This window comes from Lepidochelys olivacea (assembly GCF_965140295.1).
Source record: "Lepidochelys olivacea isolate rLepOli2 genome assembly, chromosome: 6".
Classification (NCBI taxonomy): domain Eukaryota; kingdom Metazoa; phylum Chordata; order Testudines; family Cheloniidae; genus Lepidochelys; species Lepidochelys olivacea.
In genome coordinates this window covers 64,954,455-64,978,608 of record NC_140416.1, presented here as the reverse complement: position 1 = coordinate 64,978,608, position 24,154 = coordinate 64,954,455, and the positions used below count along the sequence as shown (strand labels likewise).

At 42.5% G+C, this 24,154-nt stretch overlaps 1 protein-coding gene across 2 annotated transcripts in view; it reads right to left on the bottom strand.

Annotated features, from left to right (window-relative positions):
• Positions 1-1,819: 1,819 nt before the first annotated feature.
• UBR1 (ubiquitin protein ligase E3 component n-recognin 1) overlaps positions 1,820-24,154 on the bottom strand; it is a 145,690-nt gene continuing 123,355 nt past the window's right edge. Inside the window, exons 42-47 of one of the 2 annotated variants that reach the window (XM_084631233.1) lie at positions 20,975-21,083; positions 16,077-16,133; positions 15,424-15,501; positions 13,590-13,760; positions 5,253-5,354; positions 1,820-4,900 (exon numbers count right to left, since the gene is read on the bottom strand). In XM_084631233.1, coding sequence (XP_084487359.1) covers positions 4,759-4,900; positions 5,253-5,354; positions 13,590-13,760; positions 15,424-15,501; positions 16,077-16,133; positions 20,975-21,083 — 659 coding nt within the window. In that variant the 3' untranslated portion in view covers positions 1,820-4,758. The remainder of the gene's footprint in view (positions 4,901-5,252; positions 5,355-13,589; positions 13,761-15,423; positions 15,502-16,076; positions 16,134-20,974; positions 21,084-24,154) is intronic. The other variant, XM_084631232.1, reaches the window with a different exon arrangement.

The window sequence follows — 24,154 nt, the reverse complement described above, 5'->3', positions numbered from 1 at the left end:
AAATACATATGCCTAGGTCATTTTGATAGCTGATTAAGACATTTTAATTTCATTGTCACCACCAATGAGAAACATGACTTGCAGAAAGAACTCTGGGATAAGAACTCGCAAGACTCCTACTTCAGACATTAGTTCAAGCAGCAATTCTACAATGCATTGGGGTGAACTATTCACGAAAACTAGACCCATTCTCACCTTATCCCAGGACTCACACAATATCAATACAGTATATTTTATGCATTTTAGAGGACAGAGACATCCTGTTCTGTAGCATTGACACAGCCCCTCAATGCTGATCCCATTATGGCTCATATTGCATCAAATGCCCAGTCAGCACCAGCTGCATCACAGCATGCCATGCAGTATCATCCACCCAAGTGCAAAGTCTGAAGCCTCCTCCTCAAATTAAGCTTGGTAGAAGCCATATTGATCACCAACCTGGTATAAAACAACACATACTGAAACCTTGAATTCTGAATCCTTGACACCCCAATCTCTTGAGAGATGCAAAATCAATGCAACTAAATACCAATCTCAGCCCAAATTCACGCCTCTTTTAACACTTTTCCATCTTGCCTCATCACATCATGTACCAAGGCACTCCCAACTTAACCCCCCTTCCTCAGGGTTGTATTTCCTCACTGTTCTACCAGCCCAGGCACCCTAAAACGTGACTTTCGAAGGGATATAGCTAACCACAGAAAAGGAGTGTAGCAGCCTGCCCTGGAGGGTAATTTATATTTTCTGTATTCAAAAATTACATTTTGTATAACAGCAAAATACAGTTAAAAGAGATCAAACCGACCATGCAACACAATTAGGAGACTGAATGGAAGAATAAGACCAATACTTTCTCTGAAGAAGACTATAAATATGAACTAGGCAAATAATCAGTTAGGAGAGTTGGATGACTCATTTAGGTTTTCATCCTATACCTCAAAGAAGAGACTGTTATAATTATACTCCATAAAGTCCAGAAATCTTGAAGTCCAGAGTATAAAGTAGAGACTTCAACCACTAAATCAAAGTGTGTGCTGGCTAAGCCCTTGTAGCTGGAATTTTACAAGCTGTATCCCAAGATACGTGAAATATGTAAGAATTTTTTATTCTGTAAGAAATGCAGCCATGCTTTTTCTAAACCAGCAGCTCTCCACCTTTAATATACTTCAGACCATTTTTGCAGAAGATTCTTACAGACCCATCTCCCTTCCAACCTCCCAGCTTGAATCTAAAAAATTTTGTAATTTTTCAACCAATCAGGAAAGATCACATAGGCCATTGTTAAATTCAAAATTATCTTCTTATGTTTCTTAATGGTGACTGATGCAAACATTAAAAGCAGTGAGAGTGGGGTGATGCTTAGCTGCTGGTAGCACGTATTGTTAAAAAGACAATTTGAGAGCTTTACTTTAATCTGAAAATTGCTACAGAAGGCTGCATCTATTCAAGTCCGGAAGAAACAGAATGCCAGTTCTCCCATTTCTCTGGCTATGTTTGTGTCTGGGTGGTTTTTTTATTTTTTCTTTTTTTAAATATTTCCACTTTTCATGTGAACCTGAACATTACCCAACCAAACAAAAGACAATGACTTTAAGGATATTCAGCTACTATATATACACAGCAGACAGTATAGTAGGTTTTCTTTGATTTAGATTGTCAAGTTTCTCAGTGTCATTAAGATGAATAGCTGGTTTAAAATTAAGTTGTATAATTAAGACCTTTTCTCTGCACTGAGAGAAGTACTAAAGGACTTAGCAGCTTAGATGCTAAAAAACAGGAAGAGTTTCAGAATGAAGCATTTCTCTAAACATGAAGCAAAAATTATGATGTTAGTACAACTAGCTGTTAACTAGTACTAATCAGCCATAGTGGTAACTGGTACTGTTTGCCAATTATTTACTAGCCACCTCTTCCCCTTCCATACTGGTGGCATCACTGCAAGAGAAATGTAAAATACTAAACTGCCTCCCCATAAAAGCCCAACAATGTATGAGAAGTTACTTTATTTCCTCTTTTAAATATACATATATAAGATATTTTATTTCAAAAGCACAAGAACATTATACAAGTTTCAAATTTACATTTTTGCAATTAAGGATACCAATATACGCATTATTCAAATAACTTCTTCAGTTTATCTTGGATGGAATTCAAATCAGTGGTATCTTGCAATCACTAAATACAGATAATACTCACAGTGAACCAAACTGCATAGTAATTTATGAAATGAGAAATGACCACACTCATTAGTGATGATCTGAGAGCCCATTTGCTAGAATAGAAAGTGAAAACAAACAGAAAACGATGCAACATTTTTTCCTTTGCCCTCATTTTCCTACCTCTCCCAACTACAGAAAGACATTTGGGAATGTTAAGCAAGAGAGTTTGCCTGCTCAAACCAGCTCCTGTCTCTGTATAGCACAGTTTGAACTGCTCATTACCAACATCACAAAATAAAGTGATCTTGCTTCATGTCTGTTAGCTGAATTTCATGAGTACAAATTTCTTGCATCATTGAAAGCGCAGGAGTACTGAAAATATCCGATACATGACTAGATAAATTACAGGGAAACAGTAAGTGAACACAGCTATAAAGTCAGTGCTAAACTCCGTGAAGCATGTTTGCTAATTTCAATACAGTGCTTTGGCTGGTAAGCAGTATTATTGGTAACCTTTGAACTGGCCACTGCACGCAAATCTCCATGGAGCTGGTTAAACAAGACGAACAAAACCATTGTTTCTTTGCAGAGGGATTTACCTTCAGTTTAAAAACCTGAAAATATCAAAATGAAGAGAGAATTCTTCATTGCAATGAGAGGAAGATAGGAAAAGATACTGAAGACAACTATTTACACTGTCTGGGGAAAATAAGATGAAAAATGAACAAAAATTTTAAGGACTATCTGAATGCTAGAAAATAATGATTTGATATTCCAACCTATTTGAATTTCACTTTTAAATGGAGTAGCGACTGCTGTTCATTAAGAACTTCAAGAAACTAGGAGGAAATTATACTTAAGCATGAAATCATGATTTGCGATTCTGCCTCCCACATGGCATGTCACTGCACCATTAAGAAAAGAACGCAAACATTTTGTGTGTGTGTGTGTGTGTGTGTGTGTATTTTATATATATGCGCGCATATACACACACACACACGCTCTCAAACAGCAGGTCACAAAATTCTTTATAGCCCTCCCTTTCTAAGCCTTAAGAAAGCATTAAAAAACAAAACACCCCCCCACACACAATACACACACACAAACAGCAAGAGGGGAAAGCAGAACACACAGATCTAAAATGCATTCTCAGGATAGTTCAGCCTTTCAGACAGAAATGCCACTGCCTGGAAAAGTAATAGTTATAGGACTTTGTATATTTAGAACTTTTACCTGTCACATCACAAGATCCCTTCACGTATATTATTATGGCTAAAATCTGGGAAACAGAACAATGAGTTAATGAGAAATGGTTCAGTCACAGAATGCCATTAGTTTCTGAAAAAGAGACAGACAACTATTTTTTTCCTTTAAGTTACAACGAGCATCTGGTTGGCTTGACTCCAGAAACAGATAGTTTATGGACGGCGCCAAACAGATAACACAAGAATGAAGAGTGGGAAGCCCCTCCAACATGGAGATACAAAGTATTGATTTATGCCTGTGTTTAGTGATTCTAAATAGATAATCTTGCCATGCTATTTTCTAGAGGGTCTTGCTTTTTAATTCAACTTTAATGCATTTTACTGCAGTTTATGTTTTTTGTAGCTGACAGATGGCTAAATAGAGTGCAGAACCACTAGATCAGCAGTCTAGAGTTTGTCTCTGCACAGACTTCTGGGTACTATTACAAACATAGTAAATCTGATCACAGCCTTACCACAGTAGTGTGGTGCTGGACTCCTTGGGGTAGTCTCCAGAATTAGTAGCCTAAAGCTACATTATATAAGGTGCAGTACTGGCAATGCAATAAGCACACACTGTTTAATTTTACATGTACCAAGCAAGATGGAAACGCCCCCACACAATTCACTCCTTCTGCCCCTCTTTTAAAGACTGGATTAGTGGAAACATTATTCCTTTGAAAGCACTCTCCAATAAATCCCAGGGTCTGGCACAGTGCAAGTTTCTGCTGCAACACTTAATGCTTGCTGAGCCTGTTGCTATGGATTAGTAGAGGCCTGGCATCACTTCTCCCTCTGAAAATATGCCACAGATCTTGGCCATTTTAAGTTCTAAGCCAGGGCTAGGAACCCAGACACACAGTAAGGACGAGGACGGGTTGTACAAAATTCCAGCTAGATTTCAAGACAAACAATTTCAGACATCACATCAACCCTGATATGCCTATTGTACCATATGACTGGAAATATTAACAGCTTCTCTTACTTGGTTCTTTCCTAGCAACACACCTCCAGGTGTATTTCCAGTGCCAATAAATGACAGTTTGGGATTTTTGGTGTGTGCATATGGAAGGCAGGTGAATGTAGGAAGCTACCCTCATCTAATTAGTAGAGCCTACAACCTTTGGAAAAAGATATTTCTGTCCCTGAATATTCTACAACAGTCACCACATAGGGTTTATCTTTAAAAAACAAAAACAAAACAAACAAACATCCTATGAAATGAGAATTATTTTTGTTTCAATGCATCAGTCATACGTCTGAGCCCTTAGATAAGGCTCTGTAATACCCCCCACCCCCTTTTCCTTTGTCAAAACATCATCTGTAGTCATCTGGATTTAATTAAAAGCTAGGACTCAGAGCAGCTGCCAGTTGAATCCAAAGAAGATTTGATTGGTTTCCTGGCTCCTGGCAATCTCTTCTATGATGCAGTGTTGCTGCCATAGAAGATGGAGTTTCCGGTAACGTTCATGACATAAATGCAGAGGGTTGCCTCTTCTTCATGGAAGAAATAATGAGAACATTCATTAGGCATGTTACAACATTATATATCCCCATTTTTGGGCCTTTTGTTTTCTTTTCTTCTCTCTTTCTTGATTGAGTCTATGGCTATGCCTAGACTTATTTGCACTTGACAAAGTGTCTATTAACAGTCCCACATTAACAACCCATGGTATAACCATGGAAAATACTGAATGATGGTGAAAAATGGTTACCAATCACACTTCCAGTCTATCAAAAATGGGGCTGCTCAGAACTATGCAGGAACTGTGCGCAGTATAAGGGGAACAACAAAGAAAGGGAACAAAATTAAGACTCCTAGCAAATAAAAAGTTAAACATGCACTTACTTCAAGCCTGGGTCTGTTTCTCCATATTCATCAAGATAGGGAGCAGGATATAAGCAGCCTCTGGTTTTACCTTCTATCAGGACTACTTTGCACTCCCTGATTCTTAAGGCAAAAATAGTCACATTTAAAATATTATTAACCATATAATTTTGCAGGTACTATTTATAAGCAACCTTAAAAAAAGCTTAAACTTTGACAGGTCTACACACAAAGTTGCACTGGCTTAACTAGAAGTGTTCTTTTAAACAGATTTAGCTAAACTAGTGTAACCCCCTGTGTGGACACTCCTATATTGATTTAAACCTGTCTTATATTGGTTTAGTATATCACATACATCTGTAAATCATCTGAAAGTTAAACTGATATAATCCAGATCTAAACCAACATAAAGGAGCATCCACTCAGGGGGTTGCAAGAGTTTAACTAAACAACTTTTAAAAATCTATTTGAGCTAAACTGGTTAAATTTCTGTGTTCAGACAAGCCCCTACAGATTTTCACAAAAGCAATAAATATGTAAGTGATTGTATAGTATTAGATACCCGTGACACAAGGGGCCTTATCATCAATAAGAATAAAATGGTTACTAACCTGTTCTGTAGCTGTTCTTCAAGATGCGCTGCACACGTCAATTCCACTTTTGAGATTTGGTGTGCCCATTGCACAGCCATCTCACACATATTCCTCAGTGGTACCTGGTGGACAGCTCGAGTTTCCCCTGCTGTAGTGCACCACTGCATGCAGGTACAAAGAGCAGAGCTGCCCCTAGCTCCCCGCCCTCAGATCCTTCTTGCTGGAACTTCAATGTAGAGGGACAAAAGGGTGGGTCATGGAACAGACATGTGCAACAACCGTTACAAAACGGGTTAATAACCGGTTTTTCTTTGAGTGATTGTACACGTGCATTCCAATCTTGGTGACTCACAAGCCATAAGAACAGGAGATGGGATCAGAGTCTATTTCAATAAAGATTGGAGAACAACTTGTCCAACTCTAGCATCCTTCTGGAGTCTTGATCCACAGCACGGTGGGAGGCAAACGTGTGGACTGAGGTGGTTGCTGCTGTACAAATGTCAACAAATGGAACTTGTGCTAGAAAGGCTACTGAGGTCAACTGCAACCTCACCGAATGAGCTGAGACACTGTCAGGCAGAGTGACATTAGCCAAGCCCTAGCACATATGTGCACAGGATGCAATCCAGGAAGAAATTCTCTGGATGGAGACTGACCTCCTTTTCTGTCTGCCACTGCTATGAACAGTTGGGACGATTTAAGAAAGTGTCTGGTTCTGTCCAGGTAAAACGCTAAGGCTTTCCCCATGTCCAAGGTATGCCAATGCTCCTCTTCCTTGCTCAAGTGTGGCTTTGGGTAAACTACAGGCAAATAAATTGGCTGGTTTATGTGGAAAGAAGAAACCACCTTTGAGAGAGAATGCAGGTCCTTAAAAAAGATCAGATATGAATGCATTAATGCCCACAGCTCCCGTATTATTCTGGCAGAGGTAATGGCCACCAAAAATGCAACCTTAATTGACAGATGCAGCAGAAAACAAGTAGCTAGTGGCTTTAATGGGGAACCCATATATCTTGACAATACTAAGTTTAGATCCCACAGGACAACTTGGTCTTGCACCTAAGGGTTTAATTTGACTAAGCCTTTTCAAAACTTTATTGACATATCACTGGAGAAAATAGAGTGACTGTCCACTTTAGGATGGAGTACTGAAATAGTTGTTTTATGTACCTTGAAGGAACTGACCCCCAAACCCTGGTTGTCTGTTTCAGGTATAATAATTCAGGTCTAGAATCTGGTGAACTGAAGAACTTGTCAGCAATAATCCACACTGGCAAGAACAGATAGAAAAACCACTTCCATTGACAGAGGCAAGTTACTCTTGTAGAAGGCTTTCAGCTATTCAGCAGGATCTCTTGATGTCTTTCAAGTAGGCCTGCTCTCTAGTGCCTAGCGATGGAGCATCCCTGCAGTTAAGTGAAGGAACTGTAGGCTCAGATGGAGTAGGCAACTGTGATCCTGGGAGATTAGGTCCAAGTCTAGTGGAAGTGAAATTAGAAGTTTCACGGATAGTGCCAGAAGAGTGGAGAACCTGTGCTGATATGGGTCCTTGCTGGGACTCTACTTGTGATTCTGGCCTGGTCCGGTCTTATCTTTAGTAACACCTTGTCAACTAATGGAATTGGTGGAGAAGCACAGAAAAGCCTATCACCTGTTATGGAAGCTGGGCTGTGACTCCATAGGGAGCAGAATTAGTGGACAACTTCTGTTCGACTTTGTTGCAAATAGGTCTATCTGGGGAAGCCCCCACTGCTGGAAGATGTAACTGGCCACATCTGGCAAAGACATCACTTGTGGTGACTTGTAAATGATCTGTTCAGGTGGCCTGCTAGGTCATTCTGTATTCCTCGCAGGTAAGATACTTCTAGATCTATCAAGCTGGCAATGCAGAGCTCCCAGAGTAAAGTTGCTTCTGGACAGAGCAGAGAAGAGCAGGCTCCCCATTGCTCGTTCAGGTAAAACATTTCCATTGTTTGTCTGTGAGGACTAACAAGCTGCTTCCGCTGATCTACATCAGAAATACCTGGCATGCCAGACTGACAGGTTTCAGTTCTTTGGCACGGATGTGTAAAGCTGAGTCTTCTGAGGACCACGGACTCTAAGTCTAAGTAACCTTGCAACTCCCGGAGGGGTCCCGACCCCTATTTTGAGAACCTCTGAACTAGACCATTCTTGACATTTCATAGTGACCCCTATGCTAATCTTCACTAACCGGGAGGATAGCACATTCTCTGTGTATGTGGTAAGTGCTAGCAATGTTTATCCAGGTGAGCTCTTATCCAATGAGAATCCAGGTGGGGTCACCACCCCAGAGCAGAAGCAGCTGTCGTTAGCATGAAAATTGGCTGTGCAAAACTATCTTTTTTAAGAATTTGTGGAGTGGACACAGGTTTAAGATTGATCTGAAATCCCCCTTCACTTTTGGGGTTAGGAAATATCTGGAATAAACCCACTTCCCTCTGTGACCACATGGAACCTCCTTTATGGCTCCAAAGCGAAGGAGCTATTGTACTTCCTCGATAAGGAGTTTCTTGCGAGAGTGGTCCCTGAAGGACGGGGAGAGAAGGTGGGAGGAGGGGCAGAAACAAACTGGAGAGTATATTCCACTTCCACAGTGCTAAAGACCCTATGGTCTGAAGTAACTCAGGACCAAGCATAGTGAAAGAGGAACAGACAGTTTGCAAAGGTGAGGGAGTTTGGGTATGAAGAGATGGAGACAGACATACCAGTCTCAACTGGCCATCAAAATGACTGCACTTCCAGGCTATCTTGAAGGGCCCAGAGCTGGAAACCTAAATTCCCTGTAAGCTGCACAGCCGCACAGCAGCCTATTTAGCACCACACAGGCACTTAGGGAACCCGCTTGGGGACCTGCTGCGGCCGGGGCAGGGGCGTCCCTCCCCTGGCCCCAACTCACCCTACAGCCCAGACCTGCTGCAGCCAGAGCGGCCCAGCCCCAGGCATGGCCCTCCCCTGGCCTGGACCTGCTGGAGGGGCACCTCTCCTGCAGCCCCAGCCCCAGCCCCAGCCCTCCTGCAGCGGGGACATGCACTTCTCCCCCGAAGCCCAGGTGCTGCTGCAGCGAGAAAGTGCTGGGGGGAGTCCTCTCTCCCTGCAGTAGCCCCGGAGCACCCTCCTGCACCCCAGACCCCTGCACCCCAACCCTTTGCCCGAGCCCCCTCCCACAAGAACCCCTCGGCCCCACCCCCACCACATGATTTTTGTTATGTGCACCAATATGAAGGTGATGTGTCCACCACTTATTGCTGAATAAGTCTTGCCTCTTAGCATCTTCTGAGTTGTGCATGGCAGCCTGGTGCCCCTGTCATGCCCTCTCATTAGTCACTGTGATGACTGATGAGCCGGGGGGGAGGGGAAGGGGAGTATAAAGGTACTCAAAACGTTGGGAGGGTACACAGTACTTTCTTTCAGCCCTTTTAGAGGTGGGAGCCACAGAGGATGGAGTCTGCCATAAAGCCTTTATAGGCTCTAGTATAGCCTCATTGATTGGCCACCAGGTGATGTGAGGACTCCCTAACCCCTTGACCTGTACACTTAAATCTGCAGCCACTTTCTTTAACAACTTCTGATAAACTTTAAAATCCTCGGGAGGAAGAGAAGTGATCCCAGATGAAACAGCCTCATCTGGAGAGGAAGCCAAGACCAGATGGGGTAGAATCTCTTCTAATGGCTGTTGCTCTGGTTCTGGAACCTCTTCTTCGTACTATGCCTGGTATTGGACTCTGGGGACGGAGCCTCTGTGTGTGCAGATTCTGCTCTTCTAGATGAGGATCTCAAGTACACACGGTGTGGGTAAAATCTGAAAGTTGGGAGAAACCTCCAAGTGTTTCAAAACAAGCACTGATACAGGACAAGGCCCCACTGTCCTGGCCACATTCTCATGGCAGGTCCCACTCAGGGGTCAGGGTGGTAGGTCAGAAGAGAGGATCTTTGAGGGGCCCAGAGGGTCCTGTTTTGGGGTTGTGAGACATCAAATCCCACCTCTAAACCCAACGACAACGATTCCCCTTCCTCTGACAATGGCAGGGCTGATCCAGTCAGTGCTGTTGACCAGTTCCAAGAATCTGGCGATGGGTGAAGCAACACCATCACTGCATGCTTCCCCTTGGAGGGTAACGAGGGCCCACCTATCCAGAAAGCAGGCAACTGGGGTACTGGAGATTAAATCACTGGTGGACAGGGCAGCAATGCAGAGGAATTGGACTCCTATAAGGAAGGAGACAGTCATCGAGAGGCAGAGCAGATTTCTTGCCGCTGCAAGTGCTTCCGGGGTAGTTGGCATGGAAATGATCTCCTGTTGCAGTGCCCAAGAAGCTGACAGTGCCGCTTCTTGTGGCAGGCTTGACAATGCTCCTTGTGTTGCTGGAGTCAACTCAGTCAAGTTAGGCACCAATCTGGAGGAGTGTTTAGGTTTCAGGTGTACTCTACTCAACTCCTTCTCGCCCCTCTCACCAGACTTAGAAGGTGGACACCTTCCCCTGGTTGCGGCTTTCCTGGAAGTCTGTATTTCTTCCTCAATGTGAACAAGGTAGAATGATGCTAGGATTCCTCTAAAGCTGGAGGCGCTTTTCTCAATGAAGCTGTAGCACTCAGCACTGAGGCAGACTGGCACGGCTCTGAAAGAGGCCTGAGCACTGCCTCCATGAGCAAGAATTTCAGCCTAGCCTCCCTATCCTTCTTTGTCCTAGGCTTGAAATCCCCTCGCAAGTCCTTTATGCCTCCCCAAGCACTTCAGGCAGCTATTACGCAGATCGATCACTGACATAGGCCTTGAGCAAGAAGCGCACAGCTTGAAGCCCAATAATCGGGACATACTCTGGTACTGTGAACAGAAAACCGGACAAATGAGGAAAACAAGTCTGAAAAGAAGTCTAACTATCCTAACTATGCTGAAGACTGGACTAACAATACACACACAAAATATTCACGAAGGCCGAGAAAGAGAACTGCTTTGGTAGCGTAGAGTTCAAATGACTGGCAGTCAGAAGGAACTGAGCGGGGCTAGGGGCAGCTCTGCCCTTTACACCTCTGCACAATGGTGTGCAGCAGCAGGCTGAGCTTGAGCTGCCCAATGGGTACCACTGATGGAATAAGTTTCTGACGGCTGTATGCTGGGCACACGGACACCCAAGAGTGGAAACGACATTGAAATTACTTGAAGAATAATCAGCTATTAAATTTCTTTATTTTGTGGACTGCGCTATTCTGTTATCTGGATATGGTCAGTCAACTGCCTCTTCACTTGGCTACTAGACCAGTAGTTCTCAAACTTTTGTACTGGTGACCCCTTTTGTTGGATTATATTAAAGAAGTTCTGTATTAAAATCACAAATGAGTTTGATTCCTCATAGTTTAAATTCCAGGGTATTACTAATTAAGAGGTATCTTGTTTTTTGGTACTGTTTCTCTCCCTCTCTGTGTGAAACTTGCAAGCTGCTAATTGTGTTAGTACATCCTAAGACAAAGTCTGTTCTCAAAGCAATACTTTGTAACAACAGAAACAGCACACAGAGACTCCCAGCCCTTTTGTTGTATTTACCTTGCTTTGTTAACAATTGTGATTAAAATAGAGATAGAGGATGTACGTGGATGGATGCTTGGTGTGGATAATAACTGAATGATCAGGGAGGTGCCAGCCTAAGAATCCAGTGTCCATCGGCCGAAGAAGGCGTCAAGTGGAAACAACCAGAGGACCCCTGGCCCGCAGACCGGAATCCACCCAACAGCCTCAATGGTGGGAGAACCGAAGAACAACATGGAGCCACCAGGAATGTGCCGTCTGCTGATTGATTCAGCAACAGCATGACGAAGCAATTCCCATAGACTGGCATAGGAATAAATTCCTATAAAAATGGACTCTAGAAACTGAGAACTTTGGGGTCTGATTCTGCAAATCAACTTCCAGGAGCGTCAGATGAGCATCTGAAAAGGCCCTGTTCCCTCCTCATGTCCAAGCCACCTAGCCAGTGGCTTGGCATAAGCAACTCTAAGGCTGGTAACTATGATAACAACCTTGCAGAACTTGTGTGTGTGTGTATGAATGAATGTGTGAATAAATATGAAATTGAATGGAATGGAATGTTATAGCTATAACTAACTGCTTACTATGATTCTTTCTGTATTCACAATAAATGTGTCATTTTGCCTTTTCCCCTTTAATAAGATCCTACTGGTTTTTATTTTATTGGTATAACACTTTCACGTAGCAAACATCTGAGTGCGACCCCCCTTATACATTAAAAACACTTTTTAAATATATTTAACACCATTATAAATGCTGGATGCAAAGCGGGGTTTAGGGTGGAGGCTGACAACTCGTGACCCCCCATGTAATAACCTTGCAACTCCTGGAGCGGTCCCGACCCCTATTTTGAGAACCTCTGAGCTAGACCATTCTTAACATTTCATAGTGACCCCATGCTAATCTTCACTAACCGGGAAGATACCACATATACAGAGAATGTGCTACGTGCTAGCAATGTTTATTAAAACTGAGATACTTTAGTTAATTATTGGAGTCTTAAAAAAAAAAAAAATACCGCTCTCCTTCCTTTTCTGTGCAAACTCACTCCTGATGGGCAGTGCAAGGAGGTAAAAGCTCAGATGACAGTTAAATCTGTTTTGAAACCTCCAGGAAATAATTTCTTCCTCCTCCAGATGCTCTTGTACTTCTGTTATTTCTCCCCCTTAAGAGCTCCACACTACAGCAAACCTCTCAGATACAGAGGAGGTATGCATGTTGCTCCCTCCAAAATCACTCGATCCCAAGCCTCAAGCCCTCGGAACAAGTTGGTCCCACCCCAATGTCAATTCAGCCATTTTTAAGCCACAGAGAACAAAATTAAGACAAATATCAGATTTTGCCCCTTTACAGTACTCAACAATGCAGAAAAAGCTGTAAGTAATTTTAAAGGTGTAAGTAATTTGTCCATCACATACATTAACAACTTGACAATAAACATGCATAAAAGGCTAGGATTTTCTAAGGAACCTAAAGGAGTAGGGTGCCTAACTCCCTTATGATACTTGAAAATGCAAGCCAAGTACAGGATCCTGCAGCATAGACTTGATATTTTACCTGAAAAGTAGTTACTCTTAATATAGACTTATTGGCTTTGTGGTGTTCTGTAAACACACGACAAAGGGTGCAGTTTGACTGGACACCTTCAGACTATAGCACTGCCCATTGACCGACATTGCAGTTTTACTGCAGGGTGATTTAACTTTTTGGTGGCTTAGAGCAGTGGTTCTCATCCAGGGGTACACATACCCCTGGTGGTATGCAGAGGTCTTCCAGGGGGCACATCAGCTCATCTAGATATTTGCCTGATTTCACAACAGGCTACATAAAAAGCACTAGCAAAGTCCGTACAAATTAAAGTTTCATACAGACAATGATTAATTTATATTTCTATTCCAACTCATTTATAATTGTATAGTAAAAAGGAGGAAGTAAGTAATTTTTCAGTAATAGTGCACTGTGACACTTGTATTTTTTTTGTCTGATTTTGTAAGCAAGTAGTTTTTAAGTAAGGTGAGGTGAAACTTGGGGGTACGCAAGACAAATGGGACTCCTGAAAGGGATACAGCAGTCTGGTTGAGAACTACTGGCCTACAGTGTATGTCAACATGCTGGCTCTTTCTCCCCAATCCCAAAGAGTATGAGGTTTTTGCCCTTCTGTGTCATCTGGCCTTCTTAAATTATTCTCCTCTGCAAAAAATTACATACTGATCAGTTACCTACTTGAGGAACATACACACTCCAGCTCCACAATGGAGAGCATGAGAGGTACAGGCTCCCAGCTCCTCCCCATTCACCAACTCCTGGCAGCAGGTATTCTGGGAGCACAGCATGGTTCCACAGAACAAACACAACATTGGGTGCTTTCGTTCATCGTCAAAAGACCGTGGGCACCTGTAAAGAGAAAGGTGGTAATTATTAAGTGCAATATGGAACCAAAATAGTTATTGCAAATACATTGAAAAGATTTTAAAAAATACAGTCAGTCATGCTGGTTTGACGCAAAGGCCTTTTTCAGAAAAGAGGCACCGTCGATCACAACGCCTCCTCTGAAACTATCTGGTAAAATTCGTTCTAATTTTTCCCATAAGGAAGAGGTGCTTCCCTCTAGTATAGATCAGCTGGGGAGGGGAGAAATTTGGTATAAATTCAGTGAAAGCTTTTCTAAAGTAACTGTCAATTTTGTGATCACATGGGACATTATTCTTCCCAACATTACATCTACCAAGTGATGTTCCAGAGGTTCTCAAGCTACAGTCTTGCAAAGCATTGCTCCAAGTCCAGGCCTGCTCACATGATAGTAATTCTCCTTTTCATTTCCTAACTGCTAACACAACTAAAACTACATTTAATATTTTCCTATTAATTTTCCATGTAATCAATGGCTCTAGTTGCCATTGCAATCTTATTCAATTGCAAATGGCAGATAAGGTGACCCACGCAATGGTGAATGGAAGGGAATGGTCGGCAACCATCTTTCTGCTAAGATGTGGATCACACTATACACGTTGAGAAACTCCTGCTGTATTTAATGGAAACAAACAAAAGGAGAAAGCTGCATCAGTGTATAGATTCCAACAGGACCCAAAGATTGCTAAAATGCATATTAAACCAGCACGAATGGAGTGAGAAGACCTCCTCCTCTCCATGAATAATGTACCTCTCTTCAGTAAATCATTAATGCAGATACCCAATTTGAGAAATGTGCCTTATTAAAACTAAACTGAGGAAATGCAGGATTAGGAACTGAGTCAAGTCAAAAGTGGAAGTAAATTTGGTGATGTTATTCTAGCCCATTTATACAAATAACAAAACTGACATACAGGCACAGTACTAGAATGCCAAAGTGGGTAAGGTGATGTAGGTCAGGAGCAGCACTGGCAGGGCGACATAGCATAACTTGCTCGGTGCCTGCCTCCTCACTATTCACAGATCAAACAAGTGGTTCATTCATGAGCATTAAGTTCACTACTGTTAAAATTCAAAACAAACTTCCAAGAGCAAAATTCTCTTTAGAAAGAATTAAAAAGCACATTGGACTATATCCATGATTCCATGTTTTTCCACAGGAAGTGAAACGATATATTTTCACACGGTCCCCTCTGCTACCAACACTTCACCTGTGGGCCAGGTTCAGCATTCCTACTCGAAGCCAATGCCAAACCTCTGGTCCTGAAGTGGGCAATGGTGAAAACAAATGTCAGCTATATCAAACCTACATTTGTTTACCGAAGTGCGTCAGTGCTTTAAGCTGTAATAGTTTTATATATGGTCATTATGTGAAAAGTAAGTAGCATGATACTTAAAATGGACTGCTGGTTACTGATGGTTGGGAACAAAACAGTATGTTCACTACAAATTTTGCAATACCCTTCCCAGACTTGAACATCACAGACAACGGTTCTTCCTGGATTGGTGAAGTGGCAGCATCCGATTTCCATCCCAGAATTGTTTCTGTTAATAGTTTTGTCACGTTTCACATGGGTTACACTAATTGCAAGGATATGAAAAGGAAAGAACACTTGACAAGAAGGCAGATCAAACTGCTACTTTTTACCTAAACTGAGAGGCTTGATTCAGGAGGCAACTGTAGTCTTCTGGAAGCTCTATCAAATTATTTCTTTTCCTTGGATATCTAGTAAATGAGTAGAAGAAGAAATACTGTAAAAAATATTAATGAAGGATAAAGCCACACAAAGATCACAACAAACAGAATGGACATACACTGCCAATAATTTACCACGCTGGTAAACTCCCTGTCCTCTCTTTCAAACTCTCAGGGCCCAGAATCATGTCACAACCTCTAGCAGCTACAATAAGGGATATAAGACAAACCACACAGGAAATGTTTCCACAGTAAATGTACAACAAAAGGTAAGCAAACTAAGTTTGCATGGAATGGGCATACATTTTACAACCCAATGAAGGTTCTCTCATGTTACCAATCATTACATTAGCCTACCCCAGAAAAACGCTGATGTCTGACTGGCGTGGTAAAATGTTTGATGTTCTGAGGGAATAGTAATTGTTTAGTCTTGATAAAGGAATCCTGTAAAGTCATTTCAAGAGGCGGGTGGGTTTATGGCAAAGGTGCAAAAGGAAGCAAGGAATCCCTAACTGCAAGACTTGCCCTCATTTAACTACTCAGAGCCCAGCTCTTTCAACTGTTACAGATCAAAAACAAAGCCCAGAAAAAAAAATGAAACTAACCTTACTGAAATGTTTTTCCCTTTAAGAAAACTTAGTACAGCAGGGTCAGCACACCACCTGTATCAGACAAATATTGACAGATTATATTGTATGAACACTATATATAATTAATAACCGTAACTAAACGGATACAAAAAGTAGTGAAAAATCTTGAAAGTTTATGCAAGAGAGAAATCTATTTTTAAAAACACAAATTATAAAGATTTCACTAGAATGAAACACACACGTAAAAAATGTTTGCACCATCTGCAAATGCTGACTTTCTCAGAATGTGAATGTGGACTCTCACACACTGTTTCCCTTGGAATACCTATTGATGAAGGTTGTACATTAAAATATCCTACATTTTAAATGTAGTATTTATTGCTTCTAGTGATTGCTTTTCAAACACTTTTTTAAAATGCACCATTGAAAATGTTTACTGTATTTATGTTTATAATGGAAGAACATATCCATCTCCACAGTGTAGTAAGCTACTATACTGCCAAGCTGCTAATCACAGGAATGAAATGACTGCTTTGGTATTCTTGCTGATACAGTTATTTTATATTACTTATACAAAGCAGAAGAGAAGAGGGACCTCCAGCAACTGGTCATTTTAACTGATCTGTATCAACAGGATTTCTCAGAAACAACGGATTTTATAAATAAAAACACACACAATAGCATTATTACTACATAAAAGATCTGGTCTCCCATTTGGAATCCCTATGCTTTGGGCTGGGAGCGCTATTGTGGAGATAATGTATTCAGCCTCAGCTGGAAGGAATGTCTTGTGTTACTTAAAAACACACACACACTATATATATATATATATATATATATATATATATATATATATTTTTTTTTCTGATAAGCGATCATTTAAGGGACTTAAAAACCCAGTTGCTTACTGGAGGTTGTTCTTCAAATAAAAATGAACCAAATTATATTTAGTACATCTGGGGATAATCTGAGACAGCATTGAGACAGAAGGTTGGAGTCAACAGGCTCAAAATGTCTCTTTGGTTGAAGTATGCTAGACAACACAGATGCCTCATGATGACAGAGGGCAAGTGAGAAAAACTGGTGATGAAGCAGATAATTTCACCAGGAACCAAGAAAACCAATTACTACAACAAAATGTTAACTTTAATATTGCACACAATGGACTCAGCTGAATGTGGACATTCTTCAAGACAGTGATGTGGAAGTTTAAGTAGTTTTTCTTAGTTTTAACCAATCCTTCCTTTACAGATAGATTTCTACATCCATATTGTTGGGGTAGTACCCTACTTTTAACTAGTAGGGTCAACTACAGCACCTAATCAGACTCTGCTTTGGAAATTAGGCAGGTATAGCCCAAAAAACAGAAATGGCAGGTTATACTTTATACCATACTAAGAACCCTGCTTTCAGATATCATCATAGTCGCTACCTGTCCTGTGGGCAGATAGGGCAGACAGGACAGACCAAGGAATCATATAACACAAAAGCAACACTCCAGAATAACTTCCTTCATGAATGTAATCCTCTCTACATGCACCAATTCCAAATGACTCATTTACTCTGGTTTAATACAACCATGATAAATTATTCTAAGATACTCAAACTGCTTAGTCAGAAGGGACCATCACAGTCATCTAGTCTGACCTCCTACACATTGCAGGCCACAGAACTTCACGCACCCACTCCTGTAATAGACCCATAACCTCTGGCTGAGCTACTGAAGTCCTCAAATCATGATTTAAAGACTTCAAGTTACAGAAAATCCACCATTTACACTTGTTTAAAACCTGCAAGTGACCTGTGCCCATGCTGCAGAGGAAGGCAAACCCCCACACAGGGTCTCTGCTAATCTGATCCAGGGGACCCCAAATATGGCGATTAGTTGGACCACGAGCATTTTGGCAAGACCTACCAGCCAGATACCTGGGAAAGAATTCTCTGTAGTAAATCAGCCTTCCCCTCTAGAGTCCCATCACCGGCTGTTGGGGTTATTTGCTACTAGCAGTCACACACCAGCTATATGCCATTGTAGGTAGTTTCATCATACCACTCCCTCCATAAATTTATCAAGCTCAGTCTTGACGCTAGTTAGCTTTTTGCCACCACTGCTCCCCTTGGAAGCACTTCACTCCTCTGATGGTTAGAAACCTTCATCTAATTTCAAGTCTAAACTTGTTGATGAGTTGTTTATATCCATCTGTTCTTGTGTCAACACTGTGGTTTAACTTAAATAACTCCTCTCCCTCCCTGCAAATTATCCCTCTGATGTATTTATAGAGAGCAATCATATCTCCCCTCAGCCTTCTTTTGGATTAGACTAAACAAGCCAAGCTCTTTGAGTCTCTTCTCACAAGGTAGGTTTTCTCTGTCTTAAACATGGGAGACAAGAATTGCACACAGTATTCCAGATGAGGTCTCACCAGTGCCCTGTATAATGATACTAATACTCCCCTGTCCCTACTGGAAATACCTCTCCTGATGCATCCTAGGACTGCATTAGCCTTTTCACAGTCGCATCATATTGGCAGCTTATAGCCATCCAGTGAACAACCAATACACCCAGATCTTTCTCCTCCTCTGTTGCTTCCAACTGATAAGTCCCCATTTTATAGCAAAAATTCTTGTTGTTTGTCTCTAAGTGCATGACCTTGCACTTTGCACTATTCAATTTCATCCCATTTCTATTACACTAGTTTTCAAGGTTGTCCAAATATTCTTGTATAATATTTTGATCCTCTTCTGTATTGGCTATACAGCCAAACTTTGTGTCATCTGCAAATTTTATTAGGACACTCCCACTTTTTGTGTCAAGGTCATTAATACAAATGTTAAAAGAAGACTGGCCCCTGTAGTGGCACGGATGCCCCACTCCTGGAGAACAGGGGTTAAAAGCAGCCAAGCTAGGCTGATTGGGGAAGCAGCCACAGCTGTGGCCAGCTCAATTAGGGCCCAGCTGACCCTTATAAGAGGGCTGTGGGCCAGGAGCCGAGAAGAGTCTCTCTCCAGCCCTGGAGGGAGAAGGGCTAGCTGCCTGAGAGGAAGGTACCTGAACTGGAGCAGTGCTGGGGAATAGAGCAAGGGCGCTGGGGAGCTCCAGCCTGGTAAAACCCCAGCCTGCAGACCTTGTTGAAGGCCTACAGAGGTACTGGGGCTGCAGAGATACAGCCTGGGAATAGGCAAGGGCAGCAGGTCCTAACCCCTTGCCAATAATGAGTGGCCATTACAGATTGCAGTCTGCCCCAGTGAGCGGGGGACTAGATGACGACTGGCAGTAGCCACTGAGACAAGGTGGGTTTAAGAGGGTTGGGGGGTCCCCTGGAAGGGGAGACCAAGAATGTGGACCCAGAGCATGGGGGTCCTGCTGGGGCAGAACCCCAAAGTAAAGGGCATGGAGGCAAAGCATTCGTTTAGGTGTTGGACCATTCCTAGATTATCTTTAATCTCCACCCCATCTTCAGTGTTTAGCGGTCACTTCTTTTTTCCCTGTTTTCTTTTTATTTAGATGGACTATAGAACTTTTTACTATTGGTTTTAATTTCCTTTGCAACATCCAACTCTGCCTGGCTTTTGGCAGTTCTCATTTTTTCCTTACATTTCCTGACCTCTAAGAGGTAACTTTCCTTGCTGATCCATCCCATCTTCCTTTCCTTGTAGGCTTTCTGCTTTTTCTTAAGAACCTGTTTGAGATGCCTACTCATTGAATTTAGTCTGCAATCCTTCCCTACAAATTTCTTCCCCTTGTGTGGGATACAGGCTTCAGATATTTTAAAGTCAAAGTTGCAGAAACTAATTCCAAGCCTTCTCCACATTCAAATTCTTTAGTTCTTCCGTCCAATCCACTTCCCTAACCAATTCCCTTAATATTTTAAAGTTTTCCCTTTTGAAATCAAGGTCCCTAGATGCAGATCTATTTTTGTTTATCCTTCTATTGAGTTTAAACTGAATTAACTCATGATCACTAAAACCAAGGTTGTCCCCTACAACCAGTTCTTCTATGAGATCCTCACTACTCACCAATAAATACCAAATCTAAAGTGGCATCGCCTCTCTTAGATTTGGTGACTTTTTAGGGAAGGAATCTGTCAGCTACCACATCCAGGAAAATCTGGGCCCTACTATTACTAGTAGCACTTGCCCTTTCCATAATCTCACAAATTCCCAGTAGTATTTATTTCATTAAAATATAAAAAGGTCTCTATTCATATCCAAATTGGATCCTGGCGGGGGTCTGTAACATACAAAAAGCCTCTGGTAGTTTTTTTCCCCCAAAGTGATTTTGACCCAACTAGACTCTGTTATCCATTGGATCACTTCTAATTTCTTTATGGTCTACCTCATCATTAATATACAATGCTATTGCACTACCGTTATTTTTATTTTGGTCTTTCCTGAACAGCACATACCCTTCAATATCTGTAATTCAGTCATGACTATTTTCTCCCTACAATATCTGGTTTCCCTTCCTGCACCAGTAGTTCTAGTTCCTCTATTTTGTTACTGAGGCTTCTTGCATTGGTGTACAAACACTTTAGTTGTTTCTGCTTAGCTTTGCCCAGATTCCTCACCCAATTAGGTACAGTCCTTCTACTGCTAATATCGCCTACCTGTTAGCATCATTGGTACTGGTACTTTCTTATACCCACTGCTGTATTCTCTCTTTCTTGATTTTCTTTCCAGTCAATATTAGAATCAGGTGTGGAGATTATATGAACACCTCCCATCTCTCCCCCGAATTCCAAACTCCTTAAGTGGTTCAGTATACACTCTGTTCATCAAGCCAACTCTTTTGCAACTGCAATATGGTATTGGACAGAGTGTAACCAATTATTCACTAATTTCATCTGAAATTCCCTTACAGCCATCACAAAATGGAAGGTTGGTTCCACTGCTCCCCCATCTCCAACAAGTACCTTTGGAGCAAGGGGCTTACAGTGCCCCAATATTCCTCAAAAAGCAGGAACAGATTTGTGGGTAGAGATAAATAACTACAGAGGGCCTTGAATTCTCCTTCCTCGGAAACTGCAAAAGAAGAAGGAAATATTAGGAATACATCAAACAGTTTCAGCCAGTCCATTCTCTAAAGGCCTCTCTGAACAGGGCACACAATCAGCAGCAGACATAACAGAAAACCAGAATTCTTCTGATTCCTTTTACAACTTATTCTTATGACTATTTTAAAGATTTAGGGCAACTTTTCAGCTACTGTAACTGGATGTAGCGCCACTGACTTTAAATGGAGCTATGCAATTTACACTAGTTAAGGATCTGGCTGAGGATTATTGTAGAATACCCAGTCTATTGTACATACATTACAGCAGCAGGATTATGCTGTTTGATGAAAAGAAGAAGTTACTTACCTTGTACAGTAACAATGTCTCTTTGAGAGCTGTCCCCCCTATGAGTGCTCCACTGTAGGTATGTCTGCTTCCCTGTGCTGCTGATTGGAAAAAACTTTGATAGCAGTGTCCACTGGGCCCACACATGCGCTCTCTTCTTATATTGCGCCACGAGGCTAGTCAGTGCACACAGGTTAACTCTCCTCAGTTCCTTCTCTACCACAGAGACATAGACAAGAACTCCGAAGAGGGGAGGAAGGTAGGTTGTGGAGCACCCATAGAGAGACACATCTCTAAGAACTATTGTTACTGCACAAGGTAAGTAACTTCTTATTCTTTGAGTAAAAAAGAAAAGGAGTACTTGTGGCACCTTAGAGACTAACAAATTTATTTGAGCATAAGCTACTCTGAAACCTGTTCTTTGAGTAGTGTCCCTACGGGTGCTCCACTGTAGGTAACTCCCAAGCAGTATCCCTTCCGGAGGCTGGGGCTTCAGAGTTAGGTCAATTATAGATAACCGCACTCTCGGTGAAGCTGAAGATGGCTTCTGAGGTGGTGTCCCCAGAGATTGCATAATGTTCTGCAAAAATGTGGACTGACGCCCATGTCGCTGCTCTACAGATCTCTGGGAGATAGGGACATTCTTGAAGGCAACAGAGGAGATCTATCTTGTGGACTGTGTATGAATCAAATCTGGAGGGGTCATGTTGCGAATTTGGTCACTGTCTGATGTAATTTGAGATCCCTTAGAGAGTCTTTGGGCTGATATTGCTGAGCCCTTAGATCTTTCCATAATGGATAGGAAAAGTCTAGGGGACTTCCTGAAGGTTCTTGTCCTATGAAGGTAGAAGGCCAGGGCTCTCCTGACATCTAGAGTGTGAAGTATAGCCTTCCTGTTGTCTTGGTGAATCTTGGGTTGGAAGATTGGCAATTAATTAATTGATTCATGTGAAAGGGAGAGGTTACCTTGGGAATAAATTTTGGATGTGGCCTGAGCATAACCTTGTCTGAAAAGAATACTGTGTAAGGGAGATGCACCATCAGAGCTGCTCTCTCTCCTGTTCATCTGGCCAAGGTAAATGGTATCAGGAAAGCCGTTTTCATTGATAGGTACATCAGTGAACAGGTGGCCATGGGTTCAAAGGGAGGCCTAGTCAGCCCTTTCAGTGCCTGCTTTAGGTCCTACATAGCGTTAGGAAGTTGCGTTGAGGGAAGAGGTTTATTATAACCTTGAGGAACCTTTTAGTGGTTGGGTGTGACAGCACCAAATATCCCTCTACAGGTTCGTGAATGTTACAGCTGCTAGATGGACCTTAAGAGAGTTTAGGGATAATCCTGACTTTTTAAGAGTCTGAGCATAGTCCAAGTTGTGTGGAAGAGTTGTGGTTGTTGGGGAGATTTGTTGTAGTTTATATAATCGTATTTGGCCATGAGCATCAGATAGTTGGCAATATGGAATTGTAAGGTGGCTGAGGAATATGACTTTCTGTCAAAGAGATGAAGGCGCTTCCAATCCTTGTTGTAGGGCATTGCCCTGGATTTGTGTGGTCAGTCCTGGGAATTGTCAGTGTCCACCACAATAGAACTGGATGGCAGTGAGAGAAAAAAGGAACTCCGATTCCTATACGGGGACAACATACTTTTTGTCCGTTACACATCGGAGATACCAATTCCAAGGTTTGCCACACCATTTTAGCCGGGGCTAAGATGGCTTCACTAATTAGGAGGGCAATCTTTGAGGACAACAAAGAGTGGAAAAATCAAGGAACTGATGGTGGGTGTCCTTGACCTTCTCTAGTGTCATGTGGAGAGTGTCCGCCACACTTTACCAGCTCCTGAAAAAGAGGGAAATCATCTACCAGAGAAGGTGGGGAAGGGATGACTGCTTCATCCGAGGAGGAGGAGGAGATGGCCTTTTGTGTAGCATCCTCCTCAGTACCAGCTTATTGATCCTCCATCTCCTGAGGCCCTAGATGCCACAGTTGAGGGAATGTGCTGGGAGGGTTCTCAGGGGAGGCTTGAAGCTCGTGAGACAGGCAGCTGGTGTGCCGCCCAAGAGTCCCAATATGACCATTGTGGTGGCACAGGGCCCGGTGGAGGCGCCCAGGGGCGGCTATACCAAGATGGCAGTGGTGGTGGAGCCATCTGTGGGTACGTTCTCAACCCTGTTTGTAGTTGGTCTCATATGGAGCTTGGAAGGTGAACTGTGAGACCACCTCCTCTGGCTCACTGTCCAACCGCTCGCTAGACAGCGGAGGGGCATGGTTGCGGGGATATCCGGTGCCCTGTAAAGGCTCAGAGCCACAATGTCAGTACTGAGAGGCGGAGACTCGGGTGCTTCTGTCATGCAGAAGGCTCTGGTTTGGCGGAATTCTGCCAGTGCCAAGTGTCCCGGTGGTGGTCCAAGGGAGATGGAGATCTTGTCTGCACTGGTATTTCCGGTACTGGACAGGCTGCTGTTGGTAGTACCAAGGACGACTCGAGTACCAGGAGTGTCGTCTTAGGGTGCTTGCCCTTATCTCTTGGTACCACAGATTTGGTGCCCATGCCTGAAGGATCTGTGGGCCTGTCAGCAGTACCGGTTACTGATAGTCATGGTGAGGCATGGGTGCCGGAGTGTGGTCTTGGTGCTGGCGGCGCAGAGGATACCAAGCGAGATGGTGATCGCTTTCTGCTATCTTTAAAAACTTTCACTCTCTCTTTAGACTTGTGAGAGGAGTCACCAGCCTGCTTCTTTGACCCATTGGCCTTAGA